General features: G+C 41.0%; 2 protein-coding genes across 3 annotated transcripts in view; both read left to right on the forward strand.

The window, feature by feature from the left end:
• The first annotated feature begins 1,078 nt into the window (after nt 1–1,078).
• gpr61 (G protein-coupled receptor 61) lies at nt 1,079–8,141 on the forward strand. The gene is made up of 2 exons (XM_008413295.2): nt 1,079–1,483; nt 3,754–8,141. The coding sequence occupies exon 2, from the start codon at nt 3,981–3,983 to the stop codon at nt 5,394–5,396; it is 1,416 nt and encodes a 471-aa protein (XP_008411517.1). The 5' UTR covers nt 1,079–1,483; nt 3,754–3,980; the 3' UTR covers nt 5,397–8,141.
• A 2,748-nt stretch (nt 8,142–10,889) lies between these two features.
• The window catches only part of gnai3 (guanine nucleotide binding protein (G protein), alpha inhibiting activity polypeptide 3), a 20,516-nt gene continuing 3,650 nt past the window's right edge, over nt 10,890–27,755 (forward strand). The window contains exons 1-7 of one of the 2 annotated variants that reach the window (XM_008413297.2): nt 10,890–11,500; nt 19,849–19,891; nt 20,374–20,515; nt 20,604–20,761; nt 23,124–23,252; nt 24,938–25,067; nt 27,331–27,484. In XM_008413297.2, the coding sequence (XP_008411519.1) occupies nt 11,383–11,500; nt 19,849–19,891; nt 20,374–20,515; nt 20,604–20,761; nt 23,124–23,252; nt 24,938–25,067; nt 27,331–27,484 (874 nt within the window). In that variant the 5' untranslated portion in view covers nt 10,890–11,382. The remainder of the gene's footprint in view (nt 11,501–19,848; nt 19,892–20,373; nt 20,516–20,603; nt 20,762–23,123; nt 23,253–24,937; nt 25,068–27,330; nt 27,485–27,755) is intronic. The other variant, XM_008413298.2, reaches the window with a different exon arrangement.

Raw genomic sequence — 27,755 nt, forward strand, 5'->3', positions numbered from 1 at the left:
AATAATCTACATAAAATCAATGGAGGCAGAAACAAACATTTGCTAAACACAATTTGAAAAACTGATTAAGATGTTAAGAGCAACAACAACAAAAAAAAAACAAGTCCAGGATTCTGCCAGGGCTGCACAGTGGAGTAGTTGGTAGAGCTGTTGCTTTGCAGCAAGAAGGTTCTGGGTTCGATTCCCGGCCCCGGTCTTTCTGCATGGAGTTTGATTGTTCTCCCTGTGCATGGTGGGTTTTCTCCGGGTACTCCAGTTTCCTCCCACAGTCCAAAAGCATGACTGTCAGGTTAATTGGCCTCTCCAAATTGCCCCTAGGTGTGAGTGTGTGTGTGCATGGTTGTGTGTCCTGTGTGTCTCTGTGTTGCCCTGCGACAGACTGACGACCTGTCCATGGTGAACCCGCCTCTCGCCCGGTACGCTAGCTGGAGATAGGCACCAGCAACCCTCCCGACCCCACTGAAGGACAAGGGTGTAAGAAAATGGATGGATTCTGCCACATTTTCATTTCATTGTATCAACCCCACGTCTCGGTATTAAAATGTTTATTTATTATTCTGGAGTAACATTATAATTTCTAATACGGTAATTTCATTACCTGGAAGAGGAAAATTATCCTCATGGGTAACTGAAAATCGGGCTTGAAAATATAAATCTTTGTGTAATTAATCTGTATCACGTATCGTATTTAGTAAATTGAGTTACTGAGATAAATGAGCTTTTCATAAATATTCTGATTTACTGAATATGACTGGAGGTTTAACAGGGGACCAGGTTTTTTTCTGTGGCTTTGCCACCCGGATATATACAACCATCACTGGAAAATTGCAGAAACTCTTGGAAATTAAGATATCTCCTCATATCAATTGGTGACGAATGTAAAAAAAACTTAAAAATAAACACGGTTCCTCAGGGTAACGGTGATCTGGACTGATCTGTGGTATGGTGACCAGAAGGAGTGAAAAGCAGGGAAATGTCTTTCTGTGTGAAGAGGCACTAAGACCCAGTGGAGAACGGGGGAACCTGCCTGCCCACCGCTGCCTGCACAGCTCTGCAGTCGCTCTGGACGACACCAAGAGTCTGTGTGTGTGTGTGTGAAAGTGTGTGAGGTGGGGGAGCATGTCCACCCATTTGGGCATCATTAATTCCTGCTCCTGTTCTTGCCTCTGGACCACCTTAATGTTCAGAGAGAGGCAAAGATAAAACTGAGAGGCTGGAGGTGTGTGAGGGTGTGTGTGTGTGACTGAATGACATAAAAGCATGCGACCGGTCTGAGGCATGGCAAATTGAAACGGCCCAGGTGAGGAGGAGACTCAGGACTCTCATCCTCCCCCTCCTCTTCCTCTTCGCTCCTTCCCTCCCTCCCTGTGACGTGGTGTGTATCAGTGTTTGCTGTGTGTGTGGGTGAGAAAGCGAAACAGGTCAGCAGTGCCTCAGCACACTGGGAACCTTCACAGGAGGAAGCAGCCCTCTGCAGACTCAGGTATGTCACTGACTATTCATCACACACACACACACACACACACACGCACACACGCATACATGCACACACACACACACACATATCTCCAGCCACATCTGCCCCCCTCAGCGAAGCGAGAAGGTGGGTTGAAGGTAGAACGAATGACTCATGAGGCAGGATGATGTTCCACCACATCTCTGCTTCTTCATGTAAAACAACAAACTACAGACGCAAACACCTCGTTTTCCACACCGTGTCACTACTGCTGCTCGTGCATCGCTGCAGGAAAGTCAGAGAGACGTGAAGCGAGAGGCTCGGTTGAACAACAGCCTACTTTTTTCTGCTTGCAGCAAACAGTGTCATGCGCATATGATAGGGTCATATGTTTCCAAGTCAGCAGTCTGAGGGACTCAGCACAGCCTTGGATTGTAGCTTTGTATGAATTTTTTTTCCAGCGTGTGAGTCCAAGTTTGAACTTAGATTGCACTGCTGTTGTTGATTTGATTGCATTAACTGTGCTAAAGTGCGCTAAATGTTCCCTTCCCACAATAAATAGTTCTGTTTGTGTGGTTTGTGTCTCATAAAATGGATCTTTCAAAGATCCCTGTGCTTTTCAGATGACACTTAGCTCAATGAGACCTTTTTATAAACTAGACTGCTTCTCTGCACAACAAAGTGATGATAATGTTTGGCTTTTATGTAGCATGAATGGAGCAGTCTTAGATTTTCATGGTCTTTAGTAAAATGCTCAAGATTTAAAATGATTAACAAAATAAATAAAACTAATAAAACTCCGCCATTCTCCTTTTCATGGAGTAACACTGGGACTACAGAAAGCTTATATTAGAGGGTTAACTAGTTAAGCTTTCTGCTGTGGTAGTCAGACTGCAGTCACTTTTGTAGTTGGGTTTTGTAGTGGAGCTCCTTTAGTTTCCACCCCAGGACTTTCTTTTTTTCATTTGGTAATTTACCAGAACAACCCAATTTGTCTTTGTTGTCACCTAGGAAAAAAAGCACAGAGGCCTTTTTTTCAGCTAGTTAAAGCACCAGGTGGTGGAGAGTCAGCCATGTGTCACAATATGGTCCGTACAATCCAATAAAACTGCATTCACTTTGGGATTTTTGCTAACATCTCTTTAAGCTACAGCAATGATAAGATGAAACATTTAAGTGGTTTTCAACGTGCAACTTTCCAAGACCTCGGTGTACCTCAGCTCCCGCCCACTTTAAGGTAACAATCCACAGTCTCCGCTCCATCACAGGAAGTTTAAATAAGTGACTTGATCCCCTTGACCTGTTAAGAAAAGACCACCCACTGTCTTACGCCCTCACCTGTCAGGTGATGGCCGTGCCTGTTGTGTGTATATGTGGGTAGGAAAAGATGAGTAGCCCTGCAGGGGACGAGGCCTGTGACACCTATGAAGTGGAAAACTTGCACCTGCAGGTGAGCAGCATATGGAAATGTACCAAAGCGTCAATGCTCATTCCTGAGCTTTAACACTGTGTGGGGTTGCGTCCAGGTGAGGTTGTGACAGTAAACACTGCCTACTCGACTGGCAAACACTGACACAGGCTGCTGAGGGTGACCCACCACCATACGCATGAGGCCTGTTTGATTTCATAAGAGAATTGTCTGTGAAGTTTTCTGGAATTTTCCTAATGGCAGGAAGACATGTCAGGATTTTTGCGATATGAAAAGCGCTCATCGATCTCCTCCTCACATCACTTAAGACAGCAGGGAGCTCCGCAATGCTGAGCTTTGCAGTTTATTTGCACGTCCGTAATTTCTTCTCCGCTCTCTTAATGCGGACATATGGTTCAACCCTTTGCTTTTAGCTTCTCCCTGGGGGTTTGCTGCCCTGAAAACACACATCTGAGGTTGCAGATGTCAAAATATCCAATAAATTATGGCCTCGGCTGTAAATAAGTGCAGCCGGCATCGAGATGAATAACTTTCAAGAGACAGAAAAGGTTTGGGCCAACACAGGGCAATGCATTTAGAGGAGAAAAAAAACGATTTTGCACAACTTAAAGCTTCAAAATGATTAACTCTACAACATCTTATCAATGTTTTTGCACTTCTGCAATGAATGTTAAATAAGAATGGACAGGTTGGAGTTTGATGCTAGAAGGATTTGTGCATAATATTGCACATCGTACAAACATGATACACAACAAGTTTTAGTGTCTGGCATCATTCATTGAATCACACTCCCCAAAAGACAGATTCATTTCAAGTCTCTAAAGTCCATGTGAAGAAGTAAATGACTTTGTGACTCTTTTTCTTTCAGGTCTTTGATGAGAGGAATAGTCAAGAGAGGACTCCTTCATTTCCAAGACCATCTACGTCAAGGTGAAGACTCAAATCATCGTCTGCCAACCTCCAAACTCAAATCCCCCTCTAGTTACTATGACCAACATCAAAGGCTGAACTTCTCAGATTCCCCCTTTGACAGAGGAGGATGGGTGATGGACCCGTGAAATTCAGCAAACTCCCTCCTCTTCATTCCATCTTCTCATGGAGCATACCATCAGACCACGACCCTCCTGGAACAACGCGTCCGCCGCCTCCACATTCCTAAACTCTTTTTGGCCAAATGTCTCCAACATAACCAGACAAATTGGAAGTACCGATAATGGGATAGATCTGAATCAGACCTTGGGGCTGTGCGCTATGCTCGTCATGGACATCCTGGCAGTGGTGGGGAACTTGGCTGTGATGATCGTCATCACTAAAACGCCGCAGCTGAGGAAGTTTGCCTTTGTGTTCCACCTCTGTCTGGTGGACCTGCTGGCGGCGGTGCTGGTGATGCCGCTGGGGATGCTGTCAGACCGGATCCTGGAGGACGAGGCCCTGTGTCGAAGCTACCTCTGCTTGAGTGTGTGTCTAGTGAGTGCCGCCATCCTCACCATCTGTGCCATCAACGTGGAGCGGTACTACTACATCGTCTACCCCATGCGTCACGAGGTGAAGATGACGGTTGGGGTGGTGGTAGCGGTGCTAGTTGGGATCTGGATTAAAGCTCTCGTCATGTCCATGCTGCCCCTGCTAGGATATCTGTTTCAGGGTTCCCCGACTGTGGGGACTCCTGAAGTCCTCGTTCCCAGTCAGAGACACTGCTCCCTCCACTGGACAGGAGGCAGGTCCACACGTCTAGTTTTCATGGTTTTCTTTACTGTAATCTATTTTCTGTGCCCCATGCTGATCATTTTGGTGGTCTACTGCAATATGTTTAAGGTGGCCCGAGTGGCATCCATGCACCGTGGTCCCAACCCCACCTGGGTGGACACGTCGAGGCAACGCTCTGACTCTGTCAGCAGCCACTCCACCATGGCGGCAAGCCTTGGCGGCACCGGAGCGCGTACAACTCCTCAAAGGACCTTCAACGGAGGGAAGGCCGCAGCAGTTTTGGTGGCAGTCGGCGGTCAGTTCTTCTGCTGCTGGCTGCCATATTTCTCCTTCCACCTCTACTCGGCTGTCATTTCCACCGCGCCGGCCTCGCTGACCCAACTGGAGGGCGTGGTCACATGGATTGGCTATTTCTGCTTCACCTCCAACCCCTTTTTCTACGGCTGCCTGAACCGTCAGATCCGAGAGGAGCTGGGCCGCCACCTGGCTTGCATCTTCAAGCGGGCCGGGCCGGTCGAGGGGGAGCAGCTGCCGAGCCGCGAAGCCTCCATTGAGGAGAACTTTTTACAGTTCCTCCAGGGCACTGGATGCAATCTGGAGCCCTGCAACTCTCACAGCAGAGCGAGCCCGGAGGAGGCAGGAACTGAAGGTCCTCAAGAATCAGCTGTTGAGCAGAACACGCCAGCTGACTTCCCCATCCCAGGGCAGATTCTTGAGGAAACTGCAGAGTTCATACAGCAGCAACAGCTGAACAATGAGCTTTGTGTGTCAGAGAACTGCTGCAAAACTGTGCCAGAGATATAACTGCCTCATGTACTGTTTCTTCCACCATCTAATAACCCAATGAACATGTTCAGTTTTATTCATAGTGTTTCTTATTCATGCTGCAACATTTTTTTTTCCAAGTGACAGATCAAGCACACTGCAAAATGTGTTCTAGAGTCGGGCTTTGGGTCAGAACCAGACGAACCCTTGAAGAATTCCAGTTTTGCGCATCGCTGGCTGCCCCGTTACATGTTTTTGGGAGTCATATGGTGTCATGCTGTTTTTGCTTCGCGTCACATAACACTTGATGTTTTGGTTACAGTTCAAGTGACGTGACGAACTTTATATAAACATGAAGAGGCTCTGAGACAATGCAAGAGCGTAAATCAGGGATAGAGTAGTTTTAAGTGCTGAATGACTTCTTTAATATTCTCCACAAATGTATTTATTTATTGCATGTTCAACATCTATCAGCACTTTTCATAAAAACAAAGTGATCTTGGGCTAATGCACAAAGTGAAGCACTGTTTTTCATGTCAAAAAAGGTGGATTTGCATATTGTTTTTTATTTTTTTATTTAAATGTTTTGATTTCAGAACAAACAAAAACCTCTTTTCCAATTAATCCCAATTGATTCAGACATAAATATTGATAAATCTTCTAAACTGGTGGTTTTCAAGTTGTTGTTTTTTATAAGTATCACCTTGGTAAGTAATACTGTTTTTAAAGTATCGCCATACCATCAACACACTGGATGTGGAAATAGAAATCCATCAGCTTCACTGAAGGAAGAGGCTTAAAAGCTCCGTTTTTACAAAGACATTTAATTTTTTCAGTTTGAAGAAAAAGTCAACAAAGAGGTTCTTATGAATCATAATTGTAAGAGAGAAAACAGGAAGTTTCTGATCTGAATTTATTGCGATACACGCAGTAAAAGAAACAGTGCTGAATAACCCCTTTTCAAGAACTTGTTGCACAAAATGTAGAGAAAAAACATTGTCATTAGCTTGTGTTGCTAACTGTAGTTAGCTAAGTAGGCCAACTAAGCACATTAGTTAGCAAATCCAACTGGTTTTTAATTTGATTTCTAACGTGGTTCAGTCATACTTAGACCAAATTTTTGACTTTGGGTGTAAATGGAGTAAATGGAGTTCTTACTTTGCAAATTATAGTAAAAAAAGAAAAGGTATCGCTAAATGCAGCCCAAGAACCGCAATTCAAAAGTCAAAAGTCAAAAGTCGTGGATTTAAACTAATTAAGAAAAATAACCACTAAAACGTACAGAAAAAAGTGCTTCACAAACTGCCGGCTTGAAGAAAGACATTTTCTACTTTTACTAAAGATTTTATGTTATTGCATTGAATCATCTGTTTTCACCATGCGCTTATTTTCTGTTTTCACTTCAAACCACCAAGGAAATAAAGGCTACAATATTCCAAAGGCTTTAAAGAAAAACGATGCGTTGAAGCAACGTAACTTTTATTGTGTTGAACAGGATTGTTTCGCAGCTTTTGCTGCGGCTGGTATTTATAATAAACAGGCTGACAGTGTATTTTTAGCCATTTTCCAGAATGTTATTATCATGTTTATCTGTTCTTAGTCTTGTGATTATCACCTCCTCACCAAAATGGGAGACTCGTGATTTCAGCCCCTTCCACTCAAAGACAAACATTGTGGATGGTTTAGTTTGTTTATCAGCAGCGGCGCGCGGTGCAGAAGGGGTTTTGGGCTCCGTCGGAAAACAGCAGCCCTTGCCATGTTAGAAAAGCTGCAGGAACGAAACGTGGCGCTCATTACACCCAGTGATGTCTGCGCTGTTTACAGGTAAACACCAGAGCGGTGTGAGCACTCCCGTGTTTGTGCAATAAGCAACCAGGCTTATTGTGGCTACACACACAGCACAGAGGTGTGACAACGCTGGCACACATGGAAAGCTTTGCCTTTGGCCTCGTTTAGCAACAAATGGAAGACACTGGAGGCACTTTCCCTGTTCCCAGGCGGAAAGCCAGACGGTTTGTTCAAGTCACACTTGTAGTGATTTGAACAAACGACAAAAGAAGACGACAGATTTGCTAATCTCTAAAGAAAAGGCACCTTTTGTGCTGTTTTCGTCTATTTTGGACTCGTCTCGTACGGGAGAGTTGGCGCGATCACAAGACTCTGAACACAAGGCAAACAGCCAAACCAAAAAAATAAATAAATAAATGTCTTTTTGTCAGGGGGAACATATAACACTCTTAATTTCCTTGCTGTTTGACTTTGTTGCAGACATGTTTTTGTTCTGTTTTAAAATGTTCATTTTTTGAAAAAAAGAAAAGAATTAAATTTGCTGAGTCACAGCCACAGAGCAACATTGAACATTACAAAAGACGACTCAGCGGCACCGTCTTCTGCGTTCCTCACTTTGTGTGTGTTAATTTATTATCAGCACTTATTAAACTGTTGTCTTTTCTTTACAAGATCATATAAATGCCTTGATTTTCAACACCAGCGTTTAACAACATCAGCAAAACTGCCCTGACCAGTCTGATAAAATGCTTTCAACTCTCTTCCTGCCAAACATCTGTCTCTTCCAAAGAAGAAGCAGCAGCTTGCTGAGCTGGTGGAAGGTGGACAGTTTATTTACTTTTTAACTGCAGTTTGTCCTCCGTATCACACCAAAGAGATGGATGTGTTCATTTTCCTTTGTGCATCTCTTTTTTGTACCTGAACTGAAAAGACTGTTATTCCTTGTGTGTATTCTCCATCTGCAGAACTCATTAAAGACAGCAGAAATTATTTTAACTCATGTGTTGCGCTTGTTGTTATGTTTAGATCCATAACTTCCAGGAGTTCAGTTAGGTTATTAAAACGATAAATTCAAAGAGACATTTAGAAAAAGGTCGGATGCGGGGTCAAACTTTTACCAACATTATTTCTATAAACATGACTTCAAGTATTTTATTTCTAGTACATTATTTCTGAGGCTTTTTGATAGTTTCCCTGCAGACTTCTGCACCTTTTTATTATTTTTTGCTTATTTTTTGTTAAGTTCTCATATTGAAAATGATATTTTTTTAAAAAACTTTGATTAAAATGTCAAAACTGGATATGTGAAAGACAAAAGAAACTCAGACATTAGCTGAGCAGGGTCTGAAAGTCAAGTTTTTCAGTCATGAAGGGAAAGCAGGCAACAATCTGACAATTTTCTCCGTTTGCTCCAAGTTTTCAGTCACTAAATCTTTGTGGGTCACGTTTTCGTTTTTACGTATATGAAACTGTCATCTCCAGTATTTTTCATAATCATCACACAAAAAAAAAATCAAAACAAAATGTGTCTTTTAGAATCAACTCTGGATGTCAACGTCGAGACTTATTTCGTAACCGATACAATTTCAAGTCAGTTAGGATATTTTAAATTTGCTAAATTAATTCCCGAATGAGCCCATTTTCCACAAATAATTCAGAGTTATGTTCCACAGAAAAAAATAGCAATCAGGTGAATCCACAAATACTAAATCACAAAAAGGTGGAGGTTCATTATAAGTGTCTTAAACACAAAGGTTTTTTTGTCCAGCTTCATTAAACGTTGCGCTTGCTGCAGCACTTTGGATCAGCCGAAAGCTTTCAAGTGCAACTTCCTCATAGAAATGTCAAGATTAGCTATCCTTATGTTTTTATGATTTACCTATCATAATTATCATAAATATTATTATTAGTTCTTAATTTATTCTCAATTTCTTGCTGCTTTCTACCATATAGTAAATTTTTTAAACATCCACAATCAGTTTAAGATTGTTGAAATCTGAATTTCTTATTTTTAATAATTATATAGTATTATTTTTCCTATATTGTAAGCTTTCCCTTGGTCTCTTTTTGTAATTTCTTTCCGTAACTTGTTGTTGATACACCTGAATCGGGACAATAAGCAACATTTATATTATATCCTATAGTTTCTTCACTGTTTTCAGGTGTTTACTGAGTGGCTGCTGGTCCATATTCCCTCAGAGCTCCTTGTCTATTTCCTGATCCGTTTATTTTTCATACCCTCTCCTGTGCTGCTCCCCATCGGTCACAGCCACAGCCTTCATGTCGAGTGGTGCAGGGCGCCTCCTGCAGAGCGCAGCAACACTTCAGACAGCACGACCTTTGTTCCCGGCTACCACACTCAATAAAAGTGCCACCAACCTGTCACTTCTGAAGGTCACCGGGGTCACAACGGGAGAATTTGGGTGTAAACATACACCTTGAAACAGAGATGACACTCGCAGACTCACGACAACATCAACAAGACTCGGTGCGGAGTCTGACTGCAGTGATGGGCCAGAGATTAACTCAATTACAAGAAGTTCTCACCTACTCTCAAATCCTGACTTGGAAATCAGCTGTTGCCTTGGTGATGTGCAGGGATAGCAGCGGCGAAGGGTTAGCTTGGCAGCAGGAGCAGGAGGCGTCAGATGATCAAGAAAGAGAAATGTGGTTTATTGTGATCAAATACTTCTGCATTCAAAGACTCAAACACAGCACTCTTCAAGTTCCTTCACTAAAATATATATATAATTATCCTTCAAAGTAATGTTTCTTGGTTAAGGAAGGTAAATAATATACACCATGCTTTGGAAAAATGTCCAAATTTCCTGAATATTTTTAAGTTATTTACCGCAAGCTTTAAAATATGTTACTGGGATCCTATGTACAAACACAAGGTTGGGATTCATTGAGTTGAGGAAGACTGCTGATGCATGTTTTGTTTGTTTTACAAATACATTTTTTTTAAGTGTTAACATTCTGCAAAATGTTTCTCAGTAAACATTTTGCAGAATATTTTGCACCATTCAATTGCGGTTTCAAGGCTTTAGTGGTACCTCTCTACCAGCTTTTAGCATCCACAGCACTGTTTCTCAAACTTTTTCAGGCCAAGGTCTGCTTGCCAGATTTAACAAACACTCACAGACCACCTAATTTGAAATTACCCCCAAAATAATGCAACATCTTAAGCTTGAAATGAAAATTAGTGTCTTGACTCATTGTTTTCGTTCTTCCTAATGTAAAAGGTGGCACTGTTTTGTGTGGATTTTAAACTTTCCAATGATAGAAAACACACAAAATTTTTTTTAAAAAGAAGCTTTTACTACAAGTATTATGTGCACTAATAACGTTTTAGGGCTATTTGTAATTTAGAAGTCTAATAAAAGACAAAAAGGACTTGAGTTGCGTTGGCAAGAATGGTCATTTTCTTTCAGCCAGTAAGTAGGCCAATAAAAATAATTAATATTTCTTGTATTCAATAAATATAGGCAAATATGTCTATCATTAGAATGCTGTGTTGTGCATCACAAGTTGCAGTTTAGTTCTGAGACACTTGAGGGCGCTATTGCATCAACAAAAACTTCAACTTTTAAATGAAAAGCAACAACATAGAGAAACACGCTTCCCATCATCGTGTTTAGCTTCAGTAAAACTTGGTTCATTGGACCATTTTCTTTCCCGTCTGCTTGTGGAAGCGACTACATTTCCCAGAAAGCTAGCGGCTGCATTTTTTGTTTTGTTTTGTTTTGTTTTTGCTCTTGTTCTCAGTTTGCAGCTGGAACAACTGGATCAACTCGCTGCTGTTGTGGATATGTTAATATATATTTTTCCATTTTAATCTGATTCCTATTTGAAGAAGTTTCTTTAAATAACTTATTCAGTCGGTTTTGTTTGACTATAACTTTTACTCCAGATCTACAGACACATTTTTGGAGATTATTATTATTTTTTTATTTATTTATTTATTTCTATTTTTAATTTTTTATTTTTCTCCCTCGCTCGGTCCGGACAGGAGTGTCAGGGCTGCAGCTTGGTGAGTTCAGCAGCATCACAGTGAGGGCTGAACTGGACGCGGCTCTCGGTGCCAACGCCTTTCCGTCTCTCTGCGCTTCTCCTCCCGGCCGGGGAAGTTCAGCTCACACCGAGCCAGGAGCAGCAGACCAGGGCGGCGTCCGAAGCCAATATCCGGAGCAGAAAAAGTTGTTTTTTGGGGAGGGGGAGGAAGAAGAAACAGAAGATGGGCTGCACGATCAGCGCCGAGGATAAAGCCGCGGTGGAGAGGAGTAAAATGATTGATAAAAACATACGAGAGGACAGAGAGAAATCATCCAGAGAGGTGAAGCTGCTTCTACTCGGTATGAAACCATACCTGATGCTTTTTCGTCTTCTTTTTTTTTTTTTTTTACTGCTTCAATGCCTTTATGCAGAGTCTGTAAGGTTACTTTTTTACATTTTCCATTCCTTCACCGCCACTTATTAGTTTGCAGTCTGGGAACTCCATCACTCCTCCCCTTTCTCTCCCAGTTAGGGAGCTGGGAGTCTTCGCTTCCTGAGAAAACTGTCAGAAAGAAACCAGATGTTGGTCAAACTGGCCGAGCGGCTTTCTCTCAGTGTTGAGTTGTTGAAAAGAATAAGAATAGCATGCTTATATAAGAGGACAAGTGCAGTCATTTGTTACTGAAGATGTTGGCAACAGCTGCAGCTCTGTTTCACTTCAGGTCATCAGAAACAACTGCTGGCTCATCAATCCGGAGAATGTTGCAAAGAACAGGAAATGTTTATGAATCTGCATTTAAGCTGGCATTCATAGCTGCATCTAATTAGACAAGGACATCATCTGAAGGCTCGTTTATTTGGTGATTTAGTTGGAAAAGTGAAACTTTTATAGAATAGAGTTGTGCTTATTTGAATTAAATTTGATTATTCTGGCGCACAGTTAATGAAAAAAAAAACAGTTTTTGCAGAAAATAGATCATTACATTAGACCAAAACAAGATGGATTTTTTTAATACGTGCTGTCTAACAGACAGTCACTGACACACTACACAAGGAAGGTAGGTCAAAAAAATGTCACTACTATAGAAAGACGCTGTTGACATAATTCTGTATTCAGCATTTAAATGGAAAATTTAGTGGAAGGGGAAAAAATTGGTGCAAGAGGGATAGCAGCAGGCTTGAAAAGCATTGTGAAGTTTTTAGCTCCGTTTCACTTCCAGTTTTCATCCTTGCTGAGATATCTGTAAATTAACAGAAATCAACACCTGCTTTTCATATTTAAGACGCTGAAATAAATTAACTTCTTGATTAACTTCAGTATTTTTTACATAAAAAAATACAGAGATACCTGTTGCAATAAATAGCATGAAATCATCTTTCATGTCATGAGAAAACTTCAAGAAAATCATGCTGGATTTTTCTTTTTCCATGTGTATTAAAATTCACCAGTTTGCTAGTACAGTAGCCCATTTTGGCCAAATTAAACTTCAGATCTTTTCATAATGTTGTCCAAAATCTTGACTTTTAGGAAGAAAGTCGTCAGCATCGTTCTGCTGCTCTCTCTATGCTGTATATTGTAACGTTGCATCTGAATACGTAAGCATGTCTTAGTGAATGTAGATTAGTGGTATGAACTTGATTAAGAGCTGCACTCGTTCTCTTCCACTATGTTCAATCCACTGCTTTAAATCCTAAACCAGCTCCATGTGAACCCAGACATGAGCCGGAGGACGTGGTGCGCCTCGTCTAACTGGGGCACAAGATCCTCCTGGTGAATCTCTGTGTGTGTCTGCATGTACAACGTCATCTATATATGCACAACAAAGCTGTATTAAGTTGACCTTACTCTAAATAAGAAGATATTCCAGTTGCATAAGCTACGTGTACAGTCCTGTTATAGTGCCTCTGAAAAGTTTAATTTTTTTTAAATTTGTCACATGGAATGTATTTTACGAGGATTTTATTTTATTTTGAAAAAAAGCGAAGCTCTAACTCAAAAAAAAAAAGTGTCACAAGTAATTGAATTAAGTTTGTCTATACTGTCTATATATTTGTCTAACTTGATAACTTAAAAAGCTTGATAAATTAACTTAGATTAACTTAATTTGATCACACGTGACCAATTAGCGCAATTTATTTAAGTTGGACCAAATGTTCTCTTTTTTTAGTTTAGGTCAAAACAAAGTAGAGGAAGAAAACGAGTCAGGCTTGGTCTTGATTTTAGGTTAAATCAGGTCTAATTGGCAGAAACAGTTTGATCACTAAAATTGGTTCAAAATTTTCATCCAGCTGACATCACTTTTTTTTTATTCATTTAACTTTCTGCTCATATGTTGCTGCTGCCCCAGCGAACCTGTCGCTGTGGGCGACGACCACACAGGGATGCCAGGAGGATTACACTCCCAGCTGCGCTCAGCATTTCCAGCTTGTTACAAACCTTTAAGCCGCCCAAACCCATTGCAGCCAAACTAAAAAAAAAAAAAACAACAACAACAAAAAACTGTGATGGACTTCCAGAAAAATTGGCAACTATAAAAGATGACAATTAGAGTGTCCCATCATATTGGACTCTGTCAGTATTTTCATTGTCTGCGCAACATTTTTTCAGATAACCTAAGTAGTGCTGGACTCGAACATCTTCTCAGGGTCACGAAGAGTAACAGATATATAATTAGATGGAGGATTCTGAGGACAGATGTGACATGTTGGGTCATGCTGCAGGACGTCCTGAGCAGCTGCAGCAGAATGCATCTTAAATTGCATAGAAACATCTCCGCTCTGCAGTCGTATTTCTGAGCACTGAAATGTGTTTATTAGTGATAATCTAATGAGCCAGACGTGGTTTGTCTGAGGAACGGACGAACCTGTCGGTGATAATCACAGAGAAGCTGAATCAGCGGGTTAATCGATTCTGAGCGGGGAATCTGATTTGTTTTGTCGAGACCAGAGGAGAATATACCAGTTTACCCTTCCGCAGAAATCCCACTTTACATCAGTTGTTATCGCCAACGGCAACCACTGGCAGTATTTGCTCCATATCCAGTGTTGCTATAATGGGTTTTCTTACTTGTTCTCCCTCAACTATTTTTGTTCTAGATCCCATCTCTGATAGCATGAATCATTTTTTTCCCGTAAAGCACTTCCTGTCATTTCTGAGTTTCAGCCCACAATTCTGAGTCAACTGTTCCCCTTATAGACTGTATCTCCACTCTTGTAAGTCAAAGACCCTGTTCCAGGTGTTACATGACAACAAAAAGTATCCATACTCCTTGAATGGTTTCACATTTTGTCATGTTTCAACCTCTGCCTGTGCAGAGTTGGTATTCAGGGACGGATTGGCATGCGGGACTACCGAGGATTTCCCCGGTGAGTTAGCGGGTCGGTGTTTTATCCCGTGGGGAACCTGTCACACTTGACCTGAACACACACGCAGCAGCAATTGTTTTGTGATGCCATGTTGCCTCAAACTATACCACATCAGCTTTGTATTAATTTATTTAACCTTTTGTACATCATCTCCGCTCCGGTCAGACGGATCTTCTTAGAGGACGAGGGCAGCAGGGCCAGATGGCTGGCAGTGAAGAGTAAAGAGCCGAAAAACTTGCCCCATAAAGCCCAGCCACCAAAAACAAATAGCATCTGCGGCGCTTAATAAAAACTCAGCAGTCACGAAATGGAAAAGCTTTGTTCCTACTATTGCCACATAAATAAAATCTGATTCTCATATCCAGCAGAGAGATGCGCAGTGCAGTGGCTCCAGCTCGTCATGCAGGGCCGGTCAGAGGTCGCATGAGGCCTTGAATTTGACTTTGAATGCAGAGTTGCATTAACACTTACATTAAAGTCAATTAAAAGAGTCAACTTTGCTGTAAGAGTGTCATTATTTGACGGATGACAGCAGTCGTAAGCATTCATGAAAACTCCTTCATGTTCATGACAGTGTAACGTCAGTCTTATGCACACCCTTTCAAATAAAGTGTTACCATTTAATTAACAAAAAAAAACAACCACTGATCATTGGTTATGACTTGCTGAGTCGCAGGCTACCTGTGAACAAAGAAAGCTCCAAGACTAGGTTTAAATTTGTTGCGTCAAATTGTAGCTATAGTAACCGGCATCTGTCGTCATGTCATTCCTCCATGGAACATCACCTGTCACTGATACTTTAAGCAGCATTAAAGAAGTCTGCATTAGCTATGAAGCTGTAGCAGTGAAAGCCTTTTTCTACACTTAATAGTTGTTGGGATAAAGTTTTAAACAGTTTCAAACATCTTGTGTGTTCCTCCCAAAACTTTTTTGGTCCATTCCTGCAGACAGAACAGGTGCAAAGCAGCCATGCCTCTTTGCCGGTGGAAGGGTTCTGCCTTTGTGCCCAAGCTTTAACTTCCTGGTTGATGTGCGGAGAATATTTACAATATTTACTGATGTTCTTTCTTCTTCTTGTCACTTGTTTTCTGAAGTGCACCAGTTTCTCATGCAGCAAAATGCCCACTAAACAATATTATGCTTCCTCCATACTTCACAACTTTTGATGATGTTCTCTGGCTTACAAGCTTCCACCTTTTTTTATTTAACGACTGTCATAATGGAGAAACACTTACATTTCAGGTTCATTGCACCAAACTCTCCAAAAGTTAGGATATTTTCTTTAGGTGGATTTTTAAATTGCAATCTGTCTTTTTAAGTTGTTTTTTTTTTTTGTTTGTGGAGTCCTGACTTCTTCCTCCTTCTTCCTTCCTTTTCTCTCCATGTTCACACTGGACTTTTTATTACTGTGGATAATCTCTTACCATCTTCAGTCAGAAACTAAACAGGGTCTTTTTCTTTTGCGTAGGGGTTAATTTTCATATTTTGACCCGTCTCACATTCACCTCTGGGATTCAGAACCTATCCTCTTCCTAAACAGTACCATGTCTGGATACTCCCATATGAACATAATTGTTTAAACAGATAATCTTGGAACCTTAGGCTAAATGGAAATTACACTCAGGTATGAACCAGACTTGTAGGACTCCACCTTTCTCTTCCTGACATCTTCACAGGTTGTTTTTATATTCCCATGATGTCCGATTTGGCTCCAATTAACTCAAATGTTGTGAATTAACCAACCAGAAGGGTACAAAGCGAAAGGCATCCGTCATTTCATCTGGGCTTTTCCAGATTGTTTAGTTTATGTAAAGTTATACATTTCAAAACAGTAACAAAGAATATGTTTCTTGTTATTGTAGCATTTCTCAAACATGAATATTTTTGACATTTCTCAATTACCTAGAAAAGGAAAAGCTTAATTTCATTTGATTTTAGGAAGCACATCAGTAAGGAAATGTGGTTGTCTCTTTCTGCAGTGTGGGTTTAGGCTACACTTTAAAAGTTTTGCTGAAAAAAACATGTGAAACTTCATCCACGACGTGGACTTCATGTCGGCCTTTCTTTTAAAATCACAAATAAAAAAACTGAAGTTTGTGGTTGCGACGGGACAAGCGGTGAAACATTTAAGGGATGTGAATATGTTTACATTGAAGGCATTGTTCCAGTCCCACCTAAAAAGGCTGGTTGTTTGGAAACATTTATTCTGAAATACTAACCACAGAGACGTTTCCAACCAATCACTCTGCCTCTGTGCTGGTACAGGAGGACTAGAGAGGGAAAACAAGGGGAAAAAAATGTGGCTGCTGCCCGTTATTGAAACCACAGAGTTTTAAGAGCCCCTACTCCCTTCCAACGAAAGCGTTCTCCTATTTGACCACAAACAGCGAATCATGAGAAAAGCCCAAAGTTTAGATTCCTGTTAAAAGAGGCTCGGTTTGGAGTCTTGCTTCTGTGTGGGTTTGCGTCGACGCGAAAGCCTGTGCATGAGCTGGTTTGTGAACTGGCAGACGTCCAGCGTTGATAACCAGCCAAGAAATGCAGTGAATGAGGGAGCTGGTGGCTGTGAGGACCGAGGACGTGAATCAGCGCAATTTGTCTTCTCCTGTGAGCGGCTTAAATCTCTTCTGCTGCCCTCAGCTCCACCAAACAACTCCAGGATTTAATTCCTGTTGAACAGCAACAGGAATATTCATCTCTGATCCCCCTTGACAGCATCCAGCTGCTGAAGGCAACAAGAATGTGTTCTGACACCTTTTCCATACAGAACAATGCTAAGCCAATTGTTTTGTGTTTTTGACACAAGCTGCTCCCTTTAGGAAAACACCAGCAAACATATCTGTTTAATTCCACCGCCTGGAAAACTTGTGATGCAGTTTCCTGATGATTTACAAAGCAAAGCAAACGTGGGGCTGCTGCTGCTGCCGTGATGAACAAGGAAGATGATGTGTTTATAGAAATAGTTTGTCTTAAGCTGTCTGAGTTTGACCCGCAGTGTTTCGCATGTACACATGCTTCCACTGCTCTTTAACCCAATGAGAACTAGTGCAGCTTACTCATGCTTCCCCCTTTCAGAAGTGAAAGCAAAGCGAGCTCGATTTGCCCAAGGCTGTAGTTTTCAACACACAGTTTGGAGTTTTCGCTGCTGAATCAAGTGCAAACCTCAGTCCTTGAGAGCAGAGGTTTTGACTTCTGGCGCATGTTTTTGCATCAGAGCTGAGGAAATGTCCAGTTTTTGGGAAGATGTTTTGAACAGTTGATGTTGTTTTGTGTAGAGCCAGTTGCACGGTGATGATGGCATTGCATAACTCAGTGGTTGCTGCAAGAATGAAATTGCAGGATAAAATGTCCCATATCAGTACCTCGATTATCTGTTTTCCCTGTTGGATTGTTTTAAAGAGTTAAATCCAGAATGTAATGATTTGTCAGTCAATGTAAACGTTGCTGCTCAGCTCAGCTGGGTTTTATTGGTTTTTGATCATCCTGTGATGCTTTGCTCCTCTGGGTTTCACCTGGGTGAATCCATTTTCTTTACCTAGAATTGTATTATTTGTCCTGTATTTGCAAGTTGGGTCACTATTTCTTCACCAGCGCTTGTTTAACAAAATGATTTAAAGCACATTCATTCCCATCCACATCTGTTTTTGAACAAATCAAGCTGGATGTATTCGGGGATTTTTTTTTTTTGAAATTAAAAAGAAGAAAACATTTACCACTGTGAGGAAATTCTACAAATTCAGTCTTTTTTTTTGCCTTAATTAAAAACAAATTGAAGTCTCCTTCTTTGTTTACCACATGTACTGATGGGTCAGATTGGTACCACTTTGTAATCTCAGACTCAATCTGGAGGAAGAAGGTGATCCCTGGGTCGCACTTGGACTTTACTGGACTTTCTTCCTTCTGGATAAATCCAGCTGTTTTTATTCTGGTTTTAGTTTGTTGGTGGGAAGCCGTTGTGAGCAGCTGTTGGATCCAGTCATTTTTGTGGCATGAAGCTGAATAAGAACATTCCCATAAATATTAATAGATGCAGTGCCGAGTTCCTGAAGCAACTATTTTAAGATTTCCTTTTGTATTTAAGAAAATGTAAAAAAAAAACAGCAAGAAGTTCTGCATTTTTATGATTTGACTAAAAATAATCAGCTGAAGTTAAACGGCGTTCCACCTTCCACATGTTTCTTCCAGCAGCAGAGTTTCATGGTTCCAGCAACATCGTCAGTCACAACTGTAACAGAAAAATTACAATAATAATAATAACAAGAGCCGAACTAGCATGAGACCTTCCTGTAAACCGTTTCCATCAATGTGCACAGCTGGGTTTGGGTCCGCCAACAGGTTGGTGTTTGGCTCAAGCTGCTGACACGCTCTTTGAGTCGGTTGTGTTTTTTGGTCGGTCGCTCCGCTCCCTGAAGCCCAGCACAGCGCGATATGTGGAAAAAAAACACGGAGACATGGCCGCTGCTTCCTGTTTGGCCGATTGTTGCACAAATTAATTGTTGGAGTGAAATCCTTTCCCTGCTCTGCAGTATTAGAATATCACTCACCGTAATGGAGGCTTTGGGAAGGTTTGACCTCTCAGGCATCAGTTAATCATCCGCCACAGATCCATGATATTGTATTGTCAAAGTTGAAGTTAATCTCATGTCAGTGTCTGATGATTTCCTCAGTTTTTTTTTATTTATTTTTTTTTTTTTTACTCTTACCAGCTGCAGAACTGTACAAAAGTCTCAGTGCATCCATTTTTCTATATAACTTGTTTCTGTGGAGACAGATTTCCTTGTGTTTGTTGTCTCAGTTTTGCAAAAGTTTTTGTCTTTACTTTTGTCCTTTTATGAAAGCAAAATACAAATTCATCTTTGAGTGAATTTGAAAAGAAAACCAAAAGAGAACAAAGGCTGGAAGACAAAAGAGTGTATTGGCATCAGACTGGAGTTACTACACTAGCTGTCATGATGTAGATTAAGTAAATGACATCATCGTCTGATCTAAAACTTCAAGAAGAGGAAAAAGACAGTCAGAAATAATAAAGAAACTGCTACATGTGCATCTATATGGGTTACTTTAACAATATGTCTTGTATGTTGTTTGGTGGCCCTGCTTTCTGCTGAATAGAGACAATTTGCATCCAGAAAACATCGTTCTATTCCAGACATTTTTAAAAATATTTTCTAATGAATGAACGGATGACAAATTCACTCTCTACACTTACAAAATGCAGAATGACTGATTAAATTACATCAGATTATTTTCACATTTTAGAGCCACCTGAACCCCCAGGTGTTACTCTGTACCGATGCCAGGTATTAATGCTTCACTTGACCTCTTTCCCCTATTTTTCCAGGTGCCGGGGAATCTGGAAAGAGCACTATTGTCAAGCAGATGAAGTAAGTTCAAACTTTCATAACAGTCAGGATGCTGGTGTCCACAGCTTTTTACACTTCCTGCAGGGATCCTTTCTGTTATTTTTATTTCCCGCTGATGAAAGACAGGCTCGCTCTCTCGCTCTTTTAGCTGCCACGTTGTTGAGCTCATCTGTTTGGAAAAATTGTAGCAGCATGGTGGAAACTTTACTTTGTGCCACTCAGGCAGCGAGGAGGAAGCCCCCTTTTTGTGTGTGTTGTTGCAAAACCCGTTAAACAAAGGCCCCAGAGGCTGGTTGTTGCCTGGCAGGACCTGAATAGAGTCGGCCGGTTCCCACGTTAAGCACGCCGTTTGCTCACTGAAGCTCAAAGTTCAGCCCTAATGACAGCGAGGCGTGAGATCTGCCAAACGTGTAATCAGATATGAGACTGTTAATCCTGCTGTTTGCACTGTTAGATATCCATATGGAACATGAGAGTCTGTTCTGGTTTCATTCACGCTTCAGAATCATCCACGAGGACGGCTACTCGGAAGAAGAGTGCAAGCAGTACAAAGTGGTGGTGTACAGCAACACCATCCAGTCCATCATGGCCATCATCAGGGCGATGGGGCTGCTGAAGATCGATTTTGGCGATGCTGCCCGGGCGGTAAGCTGACAGCCTCCTCCTCACCTGTGGCTCGAGTCAACACAGGAGTGATTTTGCAGCGTCAGCAGCTGTTGGTCGTGTCTTACAGGACGACGCGCGTCAGCTGTTCACCCTCGCGAGCACGGCGGAGGAAGGAGTGATGTCTCCGGAGCTGACCGCCGTCATCCGCAAGCTGTGGCGCGACAGTGGCGTCCGGGCCTGCTTCGACCGATCTCGAGAGTATCAGCTCAACGACTCGGCTGCATAGTGAGGACGCCACACGGAGCGCTGCGCGTTAATCCGTAGCTCCAGATGGGAGCCGAACAAATCTCAGTTGCTTATAAAAAATTACACTTCCTGACATCTCTGACTAGGGGTGTGCTGATAAATCGGCACCAATTTTGAAAGATCATGATAGGCGGATACTTTAATGTGAAGCCGATCTTATCCGTAGATCTTATCTACGTCAGCAAAGGTCTGAGAATCAGCCGCTGGCGTCTGTTGCTTTGCGGTGAGAGACAGCTGACAGAGCCGCCAGGTTCGCTAACAACTCTAAAACTTTCTTGCTATATTTACCAACATTTCAGACAAAAATATCAGGAATCGGCAGGTCAGGCTTTTTAAACCAGCCAGAAAACTACAATCGGTGCAGCCTTCTCTCAAACTTTGGTTAATTTTATTTGACAGACCAACACAAAGTAGTGAATTATTGTGACATGGAGTAAAATGATACGTGGTTGTGAATACAACTTTTTCTTTGACCCCTTTTACTCTGATCAATCAATCAATCAATCAATCAAATTTTATTTGTATAGCACATTTCAGCAGCAAGGCATTTCAAAGTGCTTTACATAATTAAAATAAAAACAGAAATAATCAGTGAGAAAGAGAGAGATTTAAAAAAAAATAAATAAATAAATAAAAACAAAAAACATTACATCATTAAAACGTCGAAAAGAAAGAAGAAAAAATTAAAAACATTAAAGACATAAAAACATGGAAGACATCAAAACCCGCACTCTAACCCTAATTTAGCCATAAGCAACTCTAAACAGGTGGGGTTTAAGTTGAGATTTAAAGGCACCCAGTGTTTCAGCTGTTTTACAGTTTTCTGGAAGTTTGTTCCAAATCTGTGGTGCATAGAAACTGAATGCTGCTTCTCCTCGTCTGGTTCTGGTTCTGGGGATGCAGAGCAGACCAGAACCAGAAGATCTGAGGGGTCTAGACGGTTGGTACAGTAATAACAGATAACCCTTAATAAAGTCCAATCATCAGTCAGCTATTCTGTGCAGGCCATCGAGGAGCAAATCAGACAGGTGAGGGGTGAAGAGGGAGAAAGAGGAATTTAGGTATAAAGTAATACTTTGTGCTCACTGCTCAATCTGAACTTTGAAAAGACATGGCACAACTTTAAAGCTACCAAAATACTGATCTCCACTCAAACGGACAGAACGGGCAGCGACAGCGCTCAGAGCTTGTCAGTTCAGGTGTCAGAATCTGTGGTCAAGACAACTATCAGCCTGTCAGGTGCAGCAATAAAGTCACTGCTGAGAGATCTGATGGCACCGAATGCAAACGTTTTGGCCAACACGCAAAACACTGGTTGAAAATGAACTCGACACATCAACCCTACGCATACGGCCAGAAGGAAACGGATTGATCAGAACATTTTCTTGCAGTAGAATGGCCCAGTCAAAGTCCAGAAAGAAATCCAAGTGGTGGTAAGACTTGGAAATAACGGAAACAGACACTCCTCATACAACCTCAAAGAGGTAGAACTATGCAAAAAAAAACACTCCACTCAATATTTTCATTTGTTAAAAAAAGATTAGACATTTATAGAAAAATAGGTGATATCATGTACTACTGCGTGTTGGTTTATCATATTAAATTATTGTAAAATACTCTAAAATTTGTGGCTGTAATATGACAAAATGTTTATCATATTAAATTATTGTAAAATACTCTAAAATTCATGGCTGTAATATGACAAAACGGGTGTGAAGACTTGTGCGAGTCGCTGTATTTTACCGCTCTAGTAATGAAACATGTTACTACAGTCAACCACTGAGTGAAACAGAGTGTTTTACTTGAAAAAGCAAACAGAGAGCCTAATATAGCCTCTGCCTTATATTACTAATCAAACACAGATGCGGCTCATGCAGTTCTCTGTTTTCTCCGGTCTGTTTTACTTTATGTCACACCCATCCTGAGCGAAAATCTCACCCCGTGTGAAGGACGTGCTCTTTGTTGTGCAAACACCCGAGTTGTCATGACTCTGCGCGCTGTGAGCAAACCCTGCGACACGACGAACCAGTGGAGTTAGTCTGTTTTTACTCAGCCCACAAGAAGCCAGCGTTTATCATCCATGAAAATATGAGCCCATATTTAGTATTGCTCCGTGGCGTCCTGAGATGTTTTGCTCTAAGTGTATTGAGAGATGTTTCCCTGTCGAGCATGACATTTGTACGTTTTGAAAGCCTCTTGAGAACAAAATTAATTTGCACGATGTCGAAAGGAGGTACAAACAAACATTTAATCGGTGGGGGAAAAAAAACAACAACAACAGTTTGGATTTTCCACAAACATAAATATTTGCTGCTACGTCGTGTCCTTTTTTGTCCCTCAGCTACTTGAACGCGCTGGACAGGATCTGCAAACCGAACTACATCCCGACTCAGCAGGATGTGTTGCGCACCCGGGTGAAGACCACAGGGATCGTGGAAACTCACTTCACCTTCAAAGATCTCTACTTCAAGTTAGTATCGATGAATCACGGTCCAGCTCAGCCTTCAGGGAGTTTATGTTGCTATAAAAAAAAAATCTTACACGTAAACACAACTGAGTCTGGCCTCTGTTTTCGATGGTGGATGTGTTCGTTGTTCAGTTCACTTGTCAAATGCATTTTGATTGTTTTGTGGAAATTGCGTACTTACAGGACATAAAAGCGTAAGGACTAGTCACACCCCTAGAAGATTTTCACATTTCTGTTACAGAATCACAAGTTTTTTTAGTTTTTTTTTTCATGTTGAATTTTGCTCAAAGTCGCACAGAGAGAGGAGTGGAATGATGCAACGCTGAGAAATGTGGCATGTACTTGTCCTTTGGTCTTTGCCTAAGTTACCAAAGATTGTCGGTTTAATTTAGCTCTGGACTTTGACTAGGCCATTCTTATATACTTTGCCTTGTAGTTCTGGTCATTATTTAGGATATTTTTCCTCCTGACAGGTGAACCTTTGTTATAAGTCAGATTTTTAGCTTCACCCGTTTTCCCATCAGCTCTGACCATCCTGCAGGTGCCTGCAGAAGAAAAGCGCCTCCACAGCATGGAACTGCCACCACCATGTTTCCACCATGTGCTGTGTTCAGTCTCCAGGGCGATGAGTAGAGTTAGTTTTCTGCCTGAAGGAGGTTTGCATGTTGACCAGAACAGTTTGAATTTGGTCTCATCTGACCAGATCCGTTTATTCCACATATTTGTTTCCCCTGCATGGATAGACCATCAATGTGATTTCTTATTGCTTTGTTAAAAAAATGACTTTCCATAAAGCCCAGATTTGTGGACTGCATGGCGAATATTGGTCGTGTTTACAATTCATTACACCTGAGCTGTGGATCTCTGCAGCTCCTCCAGAGTTACCCTGGACCTCTTGGCTGCTTCTTTCATTAATGTTCTTCTTGGTCCTTTATGTTTTGCACTTTTAGGATGGTGGATCGAAAAAAAAATCCCTGAAATTTTATTTATGCAAGATTTTTTTAAACTATGCATTATTTTTTTTTGTCCAATATAATGGAAGAAACACTTTGTGTTGGTTTACCTCATGAAATCCCAATGAAATATGATAAGTTTGCAGTTCCAGCATGACAAAGAAAAGGTTTTAAAACCTTTGTCAGGCACTTATTATTATTTTCTTTTAAAAACTATTCTGTCTTATTCTCCCCATTTGGCTGATGTTGCCTTGATTTGACATGCAAATCGTGGCTTATCTTACAAATGCTGATGAATTTTGCTCTAATGCCACATGAGCCACCTTTGTAATTACATTGCTTCCCTCCTCTTTACATTATTTTATTTTTCCCTCCAGCTTCTGTACTCTGAAATATTGGTAAAGCATTAACTGTAATAACGCCGGTGCTCAGAACCTCAAAGTGTGCAATCACTGGATTGGTGTCACAGGACAGGGTGTTCTTTCATCTCGTTTCTGTGTCAACCTGGGATAGATTTGGTTTGCCCGCAAAGCGCCTCAGGTGGAGCCGGACGCAGCGCACACACGAACAGGAGATTACAAAGCCAGGTTGCCTGCATGGCGTCTGCGTATACGCTCTGTTTGCCTGAGCCCCGGATTATGCAACCTTGTAAACCTGATATTAAAATGACAGTGGAAGTGATCTGAGTAAACTCATCTGTTAATGCACTAAGTCTCTGCTTGCGTGTGTCTGCAGGATGTTTGACGTTGGCGGTCAGCGCTCGGAGAGAAAGAAGTGGATCCACTGTTTCGAAGGAGTTACCGCCATCATTTTCTGCGTGGCGCTCAGTGACTACAACCTTGTCTTGGCGGAGGATGAGGAAATGGTAGGTGATGGATGCGCGGTTGTCAGAGTGGCCGTGAATTTGTGATTTACAGCCACGCGATCAATGCTCTGTGGTCGTAAGTTAAAAAGGTGTGCCGGCGTGGAAAATTAAACTGTGGCTGCATCGTAAACAAGCCGGCCAGGACTGGGAATCAGTCAAACTCACATCAACATTTAAGTCACTGGTTTTCAATTAGTTTTGCCTTTTTGATGTAATTTATGGTTTAGCTGGATCAAATTCACCCTGAAGACAAACCAAGTCCTGCTGCGTTTTTTATTTTTTTTTATTTTTTGCACATAACTTGACTTCACAGTAAGCGTTGTTGCTGTTTGGAGGTTTTCCCTGTTTTTTAAAGTCACATTTGTCCCTCTGTGGGGTTTTAGTTTTATTCTTTGTTGCTGCAGAAAATCCCTGAACTGTGTGTTGAGATCAGCACCAAAACACGAAACAAGAAATGAACCAGGTGACTCTGAAATGAGATGATTTTATTTTACTAACCTGCTACGGTGTCAATTTATAAGTTGGCAAAATAACAGAGGAGACATAAACATCCTTGTTTCAGCCAACGCTGTCTTTGTGTTTGATTGTTGTAGTTGATTAGCTTAGAATACGTTAACGAATCCAGGAGTTCGCTGTTTATGTTTGGTCAACGCTCCCCTACAGAACATTTTAATAATTGTTTCCTAATCATTAATGTTGACATTTAAAATGATTAAAGTAAGGTAATTTTATTCATATAGCACATTTTCAGCAACAAGGCAATTCAAAGTGTTTAGTGTTTAGAAGTGTTCAGAAGCATAAATAGCACCAACTCCACACCGAGGTCAAAATGTATAAAATGATTTAAAATAAATTATTCCTTTCCGCAAAAACTGTAATTTCAAACTGATTTACTGTTATTTTTAAATAACCTTTAATTCGAGCACATATTTTCTCTGATGAAAATGCTTCTATTATTTTTTTTTTTTTTTGCAAAATCAGATGAGCCACAATTATTGACACCCCTAAAAATTCATGTGAAAAATCTAACTGCAGCAATTTGTAATTAATGCTTTTCTTTTTGTGTCTTCAAATGGTGGGTAACACTTTATTTGAAGGGGTGTGCATAACACTGACATAATACTGCCATAAATATAATATTACACCTGCTATGAACGTGAAGGAGTCTTCATGAATGTTTATGACTGTTGTCATGATGCGTCATTCGGTAAATAATGACACTTTTAATGCAAAACTGACACTTTCAATGGACTTTTAATGCAACTTTTAGCACAACTTTGCATTAAAAGTGTCATTATTTACCAAATTACACTTCATGACAACAGTTATAAACATTCATAAAGACTTATTTATGTTCATAACAGATGTTATGTCATGTTTATGACAGTGTCATGTCAGTCTTATGCACACCCCTTCAAATAAAGTGTTACTGAATTGTTGATTAGTGAAATCCATTACACTGTTTCTGCAAGCCGCTCTTCAAAACTGAAAAGACAAGAGTCCATGTCATAAACCATGGCTGATGTGTGCTGATCTTCATAAGTTAGAAAAATGCTACAAGACAAAACGTTCCTTTTCACGGCAGCGACAATAACAACAAAGTAAACACCTGAATTTGACGACCAGCTCTGGATTAATAGTCCAGTTTATTTTGTCGCCACTTGTTGTGAAAGATGATGAAGAGAGACAACAAAATAGGCATCTCTTGAAGTCTCTATAGAAATTACATGTTTAGCAATTAAAATGTCTTTACCAGCCGTGCTAATAATTGTGAGGGTCAGTGTAGACATCCGTTGTGTTTCCTTGTGTTACTGAAGGCCATCTTAATATGCTTACAACATATGGTTGATGTGGTTATGACACATTGTAAAACCAGATTTATTGTGGGCTGTCCTGCTTTCTTTAGATGAGTCAATGAGCTAAATTTAATAATGAATGACAACAACTTGCTGTATGTTTTTTTTTTAAGTTGTGTTTATTGGCAAGGCCTCCTTTGTGTAATATGATTTTACAGGTTTGTTTTGTCACAGTGTAACATGTGGCATTTCATTATGAGCCGCAGGAAGCCTTTGCTCCAGCTAACCAGGAACAGCCATGAGGTTCCCTCCGTCTTATATGAGGGCTTTCATACCCGCTGGCACTGACTAGTTCTGTGCTCGCAAGGTTTTAAAGGGCTGTAAAAAGAATCAGAGTTCAGTCTATAACACAGTCATGCGTAAGGAAGGGCTATTTGGGGTGAATTCACTGCAGATGTCTTCCACAGAACCGGATGCATGAGAGCATGAAGCTGTTCGACTCCATCTGCAACAACAAGTGGTTCACGCTCACCTCCATCATCCTCTTCCTCAACAAGAAGGACTTGTTCGAAGAGAAGATCTCCAAGAGTCCGCTGACTATCTGCTACCCCGAGTACACTGGTGAGGCAAATCTACTGGCTCTGCTGAAGATTTCTTCTTTATACACTTGGATTTTCTGCTATTGCTCCTTTATTTAGTGTATCTGAAAATGAATTTTTAAATTCATTCAACTTCTAAGATTACCTCAGTATTACAAAAAATACCCTCAAGATAAGGGAAAAAACTTTATTAGATCAGGAGAAATAACATCTAATGTCTGTGACAGTTTGGGCAGCAATATGCAGTGGTACACACACACACACACACACACACACACACACACATATATATA

This window comes from Poecilia reticulata, linkage group LG7, assembly GCF_000633615.1.
Source record: "Poecilia reticulata strain Guanapo linkage group LG7, Guppy_female_1.0+MT, whole genome shotgun sequence".
Lineage (NCBI taxonomy): Eukaryota > Metazoa > Chordata > Actinopteri > Cyprinodontiformes > Poeciliidae > Poecilia > Poecilia reticulata.